The following is a 12,928-nucleotide window of genomic DNA, read 5'->3' as shown; positions in this document are numbered from 1 at the left end:
TCAATTGGGGCTCAAACATTATGCCTTTAGTTCACATTTTAAAAGCCAGCAAATAAAGTATTTCAAATTATGATAAAGGTAAAAGACTCAGCGTCTAGCTTTCTTCTCGGATTATTTACCTGTGGTCCTAAGGGCACCATTCCTCTTGGAGGAGTCATTCTCTGCATTGGCCCACCCATATTTGGATGTCCTGGAGATAGGAAAAAAAAGAGGGGTATGAAGATGTTAGTAGTGCAATGAACATGAGGCCCTCATCAAGGGTTAGCAGCTACTTCTATGTTTAGTGCTACAATGTCTTATTTACAAAGGGCCTGAGTTACTGGAATCATATAATCCTGTCTTTCATGTCCATTTTTCTATCTCCAACCCATACTCTTCGTTAACACCTGGAGATTAAAATTTTCTTACTGCTCTGGGGTGAATTATATCTCATATCGCCTGTGCTTCTTTCCTTTAAAAAGCACAATAGGACTGTAAATATCTGTGACAAATATCTCTACAGAAGGGTTATTTGATCGGTTAAATTAATCAAATTACTTGTTTACCACCCTCTTTATGCCTGCTCATCCTTCAGCGGACTAATTTCACTATCTGAAAAAGGCAAAGGCAGTGTAAGTGATAAAATCACTTTGATTCCAACTTATTAAAAATTACATGAAAGGTTTTAGAAGTTATTAACATATGGATTGTTTGATATTTAAATATTTTTTGTCACTGCCCTCACTATAATAATTAAGAGTTAGCTGAATATATAAACCACTTGGATATGTCATTTGCAAAAATAGAAATTTTATTCAAATACAATTTTTCCTTGAAAAATATTTTTAATTTCCTTTGAGAGTCTGCATATCAATTTCATGTTGCTTTAAAGTAGTCACCTTGTTGTCGGGTTGGGTCCATTCCACTGGGAAGTAATGGCTGACTTCCTGGGACACCTCCAAGTGCCTAGCATATTTAGTCAAACAAAATGCAATATTGTAAATACTTAGAAAATAAGTACCTTCACAATTCTCTTAAAAATTCTTATGACTAAAGAATTTCTTGGAGTACTTCACAACATTTCTCTTATTTCACTATTTTTTATATTACATCTATTTTTAAATTTTATAGGTTGATCTATTCCAAGCAAAAGTTCTTAATTCTTAAGAGTTCCACTTTGCCCAGCTTTGTGGCAAACAATGTACCTATTTTGGGGAAAAAAACTAATCATAAGTTGTTCTATTTTTTCTCCTCAAGAAATAGAATTATTTGTCCCAAAATTAATTTACTAAGGGTAATGAAGTAACTAGGCTTCTTAAATGTAAGCTTTAAAAACAATCTATAGATAATTTTACTTATTTGGAATTATAGTAGAACTATAATACCAAGAGGTCAATGAAAATGTTTTAGTAGCTACATTTTCTTAAGAAACTAAGTTTAAACAACGTGGCTGCAATGAAAAAGACAACTGGAACAGTAATAGAAATTAATAGACAAATTTATTTTAGGTAGAAGTGCTGCACTGGATAAACATTAAAATTCAAGGTTTTAATAGGGTGAACAGAAGATATTCATCAACAGAACATATAGGATCATGCTACAAATGATTTTAGATTCTATGAAGTGTGTACACACATATATACAGAAATTCCTAAGAATTTCTACCAATTTAACAACAACAACAACAAAACAAAGTAAAAAAACCCTACTAAAATATCAAAACATTTTTAAACCCTGATATTAAAGGATTTATATATCCAAATCACAACTGTTTTCTTAATTATATCACTTGGGATACTGTGGAAACTTGCTATTTCTTAGGACACGTACAAGTTTTCTTTTTATTTTCCCTTTCAATACATAGTAACTGAATTCCAGCTATATAATCTGTTCCCTGCCTATCTTTCCAACCTAATTTCCTGGAATTAGTATTTTAATGTCCTGAGTGTAATACAAGAAATCTCACAGGGCTAAGTACAAAATAATAAAATAAACTCTCTCTCTTTTCAAGGTGCTGTCAAGGCCTTTAATTGTTTATTGCTGACATATTTTACAACTAAATTTAGGAGTTTGTCCAAAACTCCAGTTTGGACAAACTGGCAGGCTACCGAATGTAACCTGCCCACACGGCAGAGTCTGGCAAACTCCCCGTGGCGTACCCAATATGCCAAATACCAGTAACAATGATGGGTCTCATTCTCCTAAAGAGCCTTGAATATGGCACTTTCTTAAAAATCTCAGGGCTAGGATGAAGGAGACGTTACTGGGGCCTGCTCGAGGCAATTGACGAATAACAGGATGGTGGTTCTGTTCCTTCGTTCCTTAAATTTAGGAGACGTTTCCTAACAAAATTCTTTCATATAGCCCCTGTCTGAGATAAGTTATCCTATCTGGTTTCCCTTCCCTCCCCTTACTTTGACTCCCCTTCCCTCCCTTCCTCTTCCCTTCCCATTTGACATAAGATGTTAAACAATTGCCAACGATTTTTAACACCTCATGCCTTATCTGCCTTTTTACTCTTTCTGCTTCAGTCTGTTTTTCTCTGTTCTTCTCTCTCTTTTCTCTCTCTATACATCTATCTATCTATGAAAATCCTCCCTCTGTGTATGTGTGTGTGTTTGTGTGTGTATCCTTTGAGAGGAAGTCGAAGACATTTGTCTCAATGCTCCTAAGTACCACAGACTATAGTTATCTAAACTAAGATACCCTACATATTCACAAAGCAACTTTTCAACATGGAATTCAACATTGATACAATACTATTAACATGACAAAAAATTCTTTCAAATTTTGCCATTTGTCTCAACAATGTTTTCTTTTTTCCTTCTTGGACCAGAATTTCTTGGAATATATGTTACATCTAGTGGTCATGTCTTCAAATTATTCCAAGGACTAATTTTTCAGTTGTTCCCTATCATGTCTTCAATAATTTTAGAAAGAAAGTTTTAAATTATATAGAACAATCTTCTGATGTCTACTTATAACCCAGATATATATTCTATCTCCTCAGAAGAAATGCCAAAGACATAATGGCATACTCCATACATCATCTAGAGGGTACATAATGTTGACTGGTGATGTATATCATTACACAATTTTCTAATTTTGTTGGTTTATTTAGAAATCATTATTTTCTGATTGTATTGGTTTCTGCCACCAAGACTAGTATCTTCTCTTCTGTTATAGATTACTCTTAGTACTGAGCTCATCTGAGATTGGCCCTTTCCCAGGTATTCCATTTCTCATCAATACCTGATTAACCCATCAGCATCCACTGACAACCCTTAATCATTGTAATAGTTGCCAAATGGAATATTCTGTGGCTATCACTCTTTCCTAAGCTTGTTTTTTGATATTTCATAGAAGGAATAATTTTCTTTTGTTTTCAAGTTGACTAATTTTTCATTACTCACGTACAGACTTTCGGATTCTTATTTATTCAGTGATTTTTATTCATAATCAAGATTTGGCTAGTGGGTAGTTTTTAAAGTTGATTCTTCTTTGGCATGTCTCTATTATATTTTCAGCATTTTCTTACTGATTCCAGGTTCATTTCATACTTTATTTTTTCTGGCCTACCTCTGGAATCTGTTCTTTATCCAAAGAGCCGTGGCTCCTCCTAATGGAAGTCAGGATTAAGGCATTAATTTAATTAAATTTCAGTGTAAAAAAAATCTCAGTGTATCCACCAAAGTTGTCTGCATTGCTTTCAGACATTTTCAGTAGATGCTGAGCTAAATAATTTGTGTTTGTGTATATTTACCTACAAATAAATTTATGGATAACTGTGTGTATGGGTTATGGTAATACAATACCATATTCATACTTTTCAACACCGAGTCTGTATCTCCAATTCCAATCTAAAACCTCTGGATTATTTTTAGCTTTCTTCCTTTCTATGGATGTATTTTGTCCTACGACAAGAAGCCTGACTTTCATTATCTTCAATATCTTTTACTTATTTTCTCAGTAAATGTATTATTTGCTCAGTATATCCAATATCCCAACCACAATAGCTATTTCTTCTTTCTGCTACCTCTGTGTGATTCTTCCCTGCCTTTCTGAACATCTTATCATGCAGGGAAGGTAAGGGCTTTTATGGGATTTTATACCTCACTTTCGCAGAACTTAAATATTACAGTGGCTTGTTTTCTTTTCTGTACCTACATAGTTGGTAAGCTCTAAGAGAGTGTGGACCCCATCTGTGCCTGCTGACTCGGAGTAATAAACATTTATTGAACAAATAAATGGAATACGGTTAAAATGGACACATTCAGGAATTATCAGAATTGTAGTCATAAACCTGGAATAGAGTTCAAAGAGTGACAAGAGTGGAACTATCAAATATATATTTATTTAAAGTACCAAAAAGAAATATGAAAGGAAACTAGAACTGGAAAGGTGTGAAATTAAGAATGGACCACAACCAACAATTTCAGGATACATGAGGAGTTTCGAGGAAGAAGTGATCAACACCTGTCAATTGTTACCAAGATAATTAGGAGGAAGACTGAAAAGGCAGAATTAATCTTCAATTACATGGTGAAGTTCTTCTATTTGAAGTGCCCAAGTAGTAGTTAAGGATTTTGTGGTTTTGTAATTGTAGTGCTAGGTTACTCCCAAAGCCTCCTCATGCATGCAATGTAAGTGCTAACTGATGAGCTACATCCCCAATCTCAATCAGTCTTTGTTTTGTGCTCAGGAATCACTCCTGGTGAGGATCTAGGGACCATAAGGGGTGCTGAGAATTGAATCAGGCTTGCTTGCATGCAAGGCAAGTACCATACTCACTGAAAAATCTCTCTATTCTTGCTAGTTAGACATTTTTGCTATTTTGGGGGCCACATTAGGAGGGTCTCAGAGTTCACTCTTGGCTCTGCACTCAGGGATCACTCTTGGTGGGCTTGGGGGGCGCACGGGGTGATGGGGATCAAACCTGGTCTCCTGTGTACAAGGCAAGTACCCTATCTGCTGTACTATCGCTGTGGTCTCTGGTTAGACTTTAAAATTCTGGGTTTTGATTCTGAATTTTTAAATTTCACTGGAGTCGTGTTTTATATTGAAAACAATTTTCTTTAATTTTTTTACTTTTTATTCTTTTCTGGGCAACATCTGGTTGTGTGCAGGGCTTACTACTGACTGTACTCTGGGATCACTCTGGCAATGCTCAGTGGACCACTTGTGGTGGCGGGGATCCAAATTCAGAGTAAAGCAAGTGCCTTATTTGTTGTACTATGTTTCTGAACGAGTTTTACTTCTTCTTACTGATCTTAGAATATCAGAGCAAATCAGCAAGTCTTTCTGTTTCTATTCACCCCTTTGTATCGCATAAACTTGCAGAAATCTTGATCAGTATCATGATGTCTTTCAAAATGTCATTATCTAAGTATGACTTCTTAGTCATTAGTATTTTATCTTTTAAAATAACTCAAATCACTAACTTGTAAGGTATTTTGATAAATTATGGAATGATGAGATTATTATTTTGGATATCACAAAATTACTGTATTTTAAACCTTTAATACAGAAAAATTATGTTATGTGGTTGATATTAAATATTCCATTCAGACTAGTTTGATCACAAATTTTGGCATATACTCTGTACTCTAAAATGTCGTCATGTTGACAAAAAAAAACTAATAATGGAAGTACTTAAAAACAATATGTAAGCAGTAATATACTTTCCATTCATTAGTAGTTTGTTTATTTAGTAGATAGTAAGTTAATCCACATAAAACTGTCTTTTATGTTGGTTAAGATAAATATGCCAATTATATATTGTTAAACCCATTATTCATTAAGGACTTCTAGGTGATGGCGATAAGGTAAACAGCCTCTTTATACAAGGACCAGTAATTCTCAGACCTTTTAGTCTAGGAGGAAAGACATCCACTGGAATAGCCAAGATTCTCTCTCTGCCTCTGTCTCTCTCACCCCCACACACATACACTCACAAATAGTAATGTGTGAGTGCATGAGTTTTTGTGCAACTTTATACATGTGCAATCTCAATATCAGAAAATTAACCTTGTACTTACTGCTTCTCTCTTATACTATTTCTTTATCTAGATTAAATACTAGTTACCTCACCTGAAATGTAGTTGTGCCAAACTTGCATTTGAAAATGAATAATAATATACACTTGTAAGCCAGCTCAATTGTGCCAGGAATTTTATTAAACACTTTATATTTATTCACTTAATGTTTGTAACAATCATATGAGGTTATTATTAATTCTTGATGATGTATAAATGATATTTAAGATACATGTGATTTGTTAATTTGTCATATTTTTACTATTGATAAACAGGTGTTTTCAAATTAGAGCAAAATGCAACATACTTTAAAAGTTCTAAAAGACAAGTTTTAAGTTCTAGGACTTAATGTAACAATTGACTAAAACAGAAACAACTAAATGAAAGACATTTTGCTTCTTTAGAAGAATTATTAATGACAAAGGATTTATTATTAACTTACAAAGGATTTATCACATAATTCCCGGCAAGCTACCGAGAGTATTGGATATGCCAGACACAGTAACAACAAAGTCTCCAATGGAGACGTTACTGGGCCCGCTCCAGCAAATCGACGATCAACGGGAGGGCCTTTACTTTACTTTACTTTACTCCAGGGACTGGAGAGATAGTGCAAGAGCTGAAGCACTAGTCTTGCATTCAGCTGATCCCAGTTTGTTCCCCAGCACCACATGGTCCCCTAAGCACAGAGCTGCACTACTTCCCGGTACGGATGGGAACAACCTACTTTCCTACCCCCAACTGTATAAATTTCAAAGGTAAGCTCCTCAAGGAAGTGACGATTCTGTTATATTCTTCCTTGCAAGTAAAAAGGTAAAGGCCCTCCCGTTGATCGTCGATTTGCTCGAGCGGGCCCAGTAATGTCTCCATTGGAGACTTTGTTGTTACTGTGTTTGGCATATCGAATACATCACGGGTGGCTTGCCAGGCTCTGCCGTGCGGGCGAGATACTCTCGGTAGCTTGCCAGGCTCTCCGAGAGGGGCGGAGGAATCGAACTCGGGTCAGCCATGTTGGCCGCTTGTAAGGTGAACACCCTACCACTGTGCTATCGCTACAGCCCTTGCAGACCAATACATATAATACTTAGTAAAAACTAAATGTTGAAAACTTGGTGGAAATTTTTATCAAATGATAAAATTCAGTTGACAATTTAGTTCTATCAATTTTTAAAAATGAACCCCCTCAATGATAGAAAATTGAGTATCATATAATCAAGACATTTTAAAACTATAAAGAGATTTATAAATACCTCAGACCTCTCTAATTTAGTGATAATAAGCCAAGGCAAAAAAGGTTAATTTATTTGTTCAAAGCTACACACGATGGAGCATTGCTGATATCTGGATGTAAGACTCTTGACACAATTGAGGTCTTCTCAACAATACAAATAACATTATTTTTCTGTTAAAAGTAATGCACATGAGAAAATGCTCTACATCATTAATCATCACGGAGATGCAGATCAAAACAACAATGAGATGTCATTTCATACCACAGAGACTGGCCCACATCCAAAAGAACAAAAGCAACTGGTGCTGGTGCGGATGTGGTGAGAAAGGGACCCCCCTTCACTGCTGGTAGGAATGCCAACTGGTCCAACCCTTTTGGAAAACAGTATGGACGATTCTCAAAAAATTAGAATTTGAGCTCCCATTTGACCCAGCAATACCACTTCTGGGAATATATCCCAGAGAGGCAAAAAAGTACAGCAGAAGTGACATCTGCACTTGTTTGTTCATTGCAACACTCTTTACAATAGCCAGAATCTGGAAAAAACCTGAGCACCCGAGAACAGATGAACAGAGACTGGTTAAAGAAACTTTGGTACATTTACACAATGGAGTACTATGTAGCTGTTAGAAAAGATGAAGTCTTGAATACAAGTGGTACTACATGGAAAGTATTATGTTAAGCAAAATGAATCAGAAAGAGTGGGATAGACACAGAAAGATTGTATTCATCTGGGGAACATAAAGTAACATAATGGGAGACTAACATCCAGGAGTGCCTGAGATTAGCATCAGGAATTTTGCTCCATGACTTGGAGGCCAGCCACACGTGCTAGGGGAAAAGGAAGCTCAGATAGAGAAGGGAGCACCAAATAAAGGGTGTTGGGAGGATCTTCCCAGGATGGGAGAAGCATGCTGAAAGTAGACTACAAACCAAACATGACTGCCACTCAATGCCTCTCTTGCAAACCACAGAACACAAAAGGAGAGAGAGAGAACAAAAGGGAATGACCTGCCACAGACGCAGGGTGGGATGGGGGGGGGGGGGACAGGGGTGGGAGGGATGCTGGGACCCATGGTGGTGGAGGATGAGCGCTGGTGGAGGGATGGGTACTTGATCATTGTATAACTGAAACCCAAGCACAAAAATTTGTAAGTCTATAATTGTACCTTGTGGTGTTTCACTAATAAAAATAAAATAAAATAAAATAAAAAGCATTTTAACACACAAAAAAGTAATGTCAGGATGCGAGATGGCTCAAATTGCTGAAACACCTGCTTTGTGTATAGGAAGTTCAATACCTTGTCATAATCCCCAGTTCCTCAGTACTCCAGGGTCCTCTGAGCATCAGCATCAAATCCCTCCCCCACTCAAGTAATGTTGATTTAAAAATATTAAAATACAGAATGTTACATTCAGTATAGGGAATGTTTGTCTCCAAAGCACAAGTTTACAGTTTGATATATGTGTTTTTCTTTTCCCTTATTTCAACCATTGTTACCACTTTTAATACCCTTTTGGTCACATATGGATATTTACATTAAAATTGATAAAGAAAACATTAGATTGTGCCGTTGCTCTAGTCACACTTCAAATACTCAAAGATGCTCAGGGTATTAAGACTACTGTGATGACAGTATTGATAATGAATAAAGTACTAGAAAGCATTGCTCCATTAAAGCACCAGCTCCATAACAAGACTGTCACTGATGCATCTTCACATCTAGAATGGGGTCATTTACTAATACACCTAAAAACATATTTGTTAAAACTCCTTAGACGCCGCTCTTGGCTGGGACATCTAGGGTACTCAGAGGTGGGTGGGTCAACCCAGGGCCTGCCCAATCAGAGTTCTTGCAGCTATTCAATCCCAAACTCCAAGATCCTTGCCATATCTCTGGCCAGATTCCATAATCTCAGATGAAACTCACCAAGATACTAACCTGCCAAAAATTCAGGTGTGCAGGTCTCTGTGACTGAAATCTCCTGACTTGGACTCAGGATGGGATACCTCCTGTCACTTCCCTGTACTTCTGGGAGCCCTGACAATTATGTCCACACCTCGAACCTGCCACCCAGTTTTAAATATTTACCTCCAGCTGTACCACCCAATTAAATATTCTGGATTACATGGAATGATATCTTCAAACTCTACAACACTGATAATCCAGTAATAGCACACCAGATTGGATGGGATGTAACACAGAAAGAAATTGATCTTGACTAATCAAACAATAACACAGAAGACTTAACCTGTAACAATATCTTTGTAATCCCTCATACAAGGACTTGATGTCTCCATGGTAAGATTAAACAATTTACACTAATTTTCTTCTAAGGAAATATTTTTTAATCATTGTTAGCAATTTATTGATAATGGGAAATATAAAATAAATTATTGTGGGATTGCTATGGGGTCAGGATTGAGGATTGTTTGGGAAAATTGGAGACTATGGTGGAAAATTTGAGACATCTTATTATCTCGTTCTTACTTTGGACAACCTGGCAGGCTACCGAATGTATCCTGCCCGCACGGCAGAGTCTGGCAAACTCCCCGTGGTGTACTCAATATGCCAAATACCAGTAACAGTGATGGGTCTCATTCTCCTAACCCTGAAAGAGCATTTCTCAGTGCTAGGACGAAGGAGATATTACTGGTGCCTGCTCAAGGCAAATGACGAACAACAGGTGGATCGTGATCGTGATCACTATGGGTTCAGGGTTGAGGATTATTTGGGAAAATTGGAGACTATGGTGGAGGGAAGGTAATAATGGTGGTGGGATTGGTGTTGGAATATTGAAAGCCTATAACAAATCATAATGAACAACTTTGCAAACCACAGTGTTTATATAAAGTGTAGGGGGGAAAATCCATATCAGAAGTCATCACCTATTTCATGTAAAATATTAGCACAGAATTTCTTTACAAGTTTTCTTAGGGCTGGAGAGATAGCACAGCGGGTAGGGCATTTGCCTTGCACACGGCCGACCCAGGTTCGATTCCCAGTATCCCATATGGTCCCCTGAGCACCGCCAGGAGTAACTCCTGAGTGCAGAGCCAGGAGTAACCCCTGTGCATTGCTGGGTGTGACCCAAAAAGCAAAAAAAAAAAAGTTTTCTTAATGAGAAGTGAAGTAAGGCATGATTATTATCATGATGAGATCCAAATATAAAATAAAATTTAATACAATATACTTTAGATTCCAGAGTTTAAAACTTACTTATATAAGTAAGAATAAGCACTTTATTATATTGAATTGAAGGGTTTTATTTTCCTTATTTATAGAGGTCAAAATCATACATCAAGTGCAAATTGGCTCTGACTGATTTATCTTATGATCATCCTATTTGCCATTTCTCAAAGTTTTGTTGGAACAAGTAATATAAAGTAAATTTGTTATAGGCCTAAGAAAAGGTTGGGGATGGGAGGGAAAATGTGGATATTGGTGGAGGGAAGGTAACACTGGTGGTGTTGGAACTATATAATGAACAACTTTGTAAATCATAATGTTTTTAATAAAAATAAAAGAAAAAGATTTGTTGACTAATCGAGTATTTCTGAAGGAGAGTTTTTACATGGTCCTATGATATTTCCAATAAGTGTATGGAATATTTTTGGAACATATACAAAGTATAGTTTGTGTCAAAATAAAACAATGAGATACATTTGGCAGAATGGCTACAAGTTTTGGTAAAGATATTATACTAGAAATCCACATAGATCTATAATTGAATTGAGTAAGATGGCATAACATTTGCCATATAAATATTTTGGTGGAAAGAATTTTCCCCAATAAACATAACTTATTAATTTCTATTGTCTATAGAAACACTGGAAATAACTAGAAAAGACAGTATATTCTGTAATATACGAATAAGACAAGAACATAAAAAGATAACTGCCTTCCATTAGGTTTCAAATAATTTAAATATGTTAATAGTAAATTTTTGCTTAAAATTAAAGAAGAAAATACCCTAATCTTTTTTTTTTTTTTTTATTGAAGCACTGTGAGATAGATACAAGGTTTCATGTTTGGGTTACAATCACAGAATGATCAAACACCCATCCCTCCACCAGTGCACATTCCCCACCACCAATATCCGTGTATACCCCCCCTTTCCCACCCTCCCCTGCCTCCATGGCAGACAATATTCCCCATACTCTCTCTCTACTTTTGGGCATTATGGTTTGCAATGCAGATACTGAGAAGTTATCACATTTGGTCCATTATCTACTTTCAACACACATCTCCCACCCCGACTGGTTCCTCAGGCCATCATTTTCTTAGTGATCCCTTCTCTATTCCAGCTGCCTTCTCCCCTCCACTCATGAGGCAGGCTTCCAGCTATGGCGCAATCTATCTGTCCTGTGTATATTACTGTCCTTGAAAAATACCCTAAACCTTTATTAGTGACAGAAAAGGAAATTTCTGTTTCTTTTCTTTTTTTTTTTTTTTTTTTTTGCTTTTTGGATCACATCTGATGATGCTCAGGGGTTACTTCCTGGCTTTGCACTCAGGAATTACTCCTGGCGGTGCTCAGGGGACCATATGGGATGCTGGGAATTGAACCCAGGTCGGCCGTGTGCAAGGCAAACGCCCTACCCGCTGTGCTATTACTCCAGCCCCTCTGAACTAGAAAAAAAACTACTTTATATTTTCATCACTAACCAGTGATTTACATATAATAGGTAAAACATTTCATTTTTAAGGTTAGATAAAATTGAATTTTTTATCTTATGTTTCATATTGATATAAAATTCAATTTCTACATGTAAAAATTTTTGTTTACAACTTGGATAAATTTACTGGACCAACGGCATACATAAGAAAACATGTAAATATGAATAAGAATGTAGTTTCTTTCTTTTTTTTTAACTTAAAAAAATTTATTAAAGAGCCATGGTTTACAAAGTTACTGATAGTTGCATTTTAGGCGTACAATAATTCAACACCTATATCTCCACCAGTGTCAACTTCCCTCCACCAGTGTTCCCAGACTCCCTCCCCATCCCAACCCCAACTCCATCCCTCCCTTCAACTCTAGAGGCACATTACAAAGTTACAGTGGTTGCTGCTTATGTCTCATGTTTTCAGTTCTACTAAGTTAGTGCTTTGGGTATATGGCTGTGCCCCTCACTCACATTACTGGTATAACTGAAACCCCAGCCCTTACTTCTTATTCTCTTCTTCTCTCTTAATTTCTTTTCTTTTCCATCTGTCTCCTCTCTAAACACTGTAGTCAAGGATGATCGAAGTTCCCCCCCTTTTACTATAATACATTTCCTCATCCAGTATTTGTAGTTTCTTTAGAATAAAGGTACCCTGGTTATATTAGGATACAGAAAATTATTTTAAGTATTTGCGTAAATGTTCTAACATTTTTTTCTGCTAAGTGCTTGTTGATTACTTTTCCTATTTAAAAAGATATTCTCTAGTGCCAAATGAAGTATCTAATCAATGCAAACTTTCAACATATGGGCGGGGGGAGAAATCATAATCCTAGCTGAAGAAAAGGATATGATTCTTAATTCTTTTAGACAAATGAGTGCTGAAAGCAAATGAGTAGGGGAAATACATCGAAGTATGTACATATATATACTACATATTTTGTACTTTTTTTCTTACATTTGGCAATGGATCATAAACATTATCAACAATCACTATTTTTCTGCCTGCATTGG

At 36.4% G+C, this 12,928-nt stretch overlaps 1 protein-coding gene across 4 annotated transcripts in view; it reads right to left on the bottom strand.

Moving 5' to 3' along the window:
- SSBP2 (single stranded DNA binding protein 2) overlaps positions 1-12,928 on the bottom strand; it is a 295,259-nt gene that overhangs the window by 51,294 nt on the left and 231,037 nt on the right. For all 4 annotated transcript variants that reach the window (XM_056112616.1, XM_056112617.1, XM_056112614.1 and 1 more), the window contains 2 exons: positions 879-945; positions 120-190 (listed from right to left, as the gene is read on the bottom strand). In XM_056112616.1, the coding sequence (XP_055968591.1) occupies positions 120-190; positions 879-945 (138 nt within the window). The remainder of the gene's footprint in view (positions 1-119; positions 191-878; positions 946-12,928) is intronic.

The sequence above is a fragment of the Sorex fumeus genome, unplaced genomic scaffold, assembly GCF_029834395.1.
Source record: "Sorex fumeus unplaced genomic scaffold, SorFum_2.1 ptg000018l, whole genome shotgun sequence".
In the NCBI taxonomy this organism is placed as follows: domain Eukaryota; kingdom Metazoa; phylum Chordata; class Mammalia; order Eulipotyphla; family Soricidae; genus Sorex; species Sorex fumeus.
This window is presented reverse-complemented; position numbering and strand designations above follow the sequence as displayed.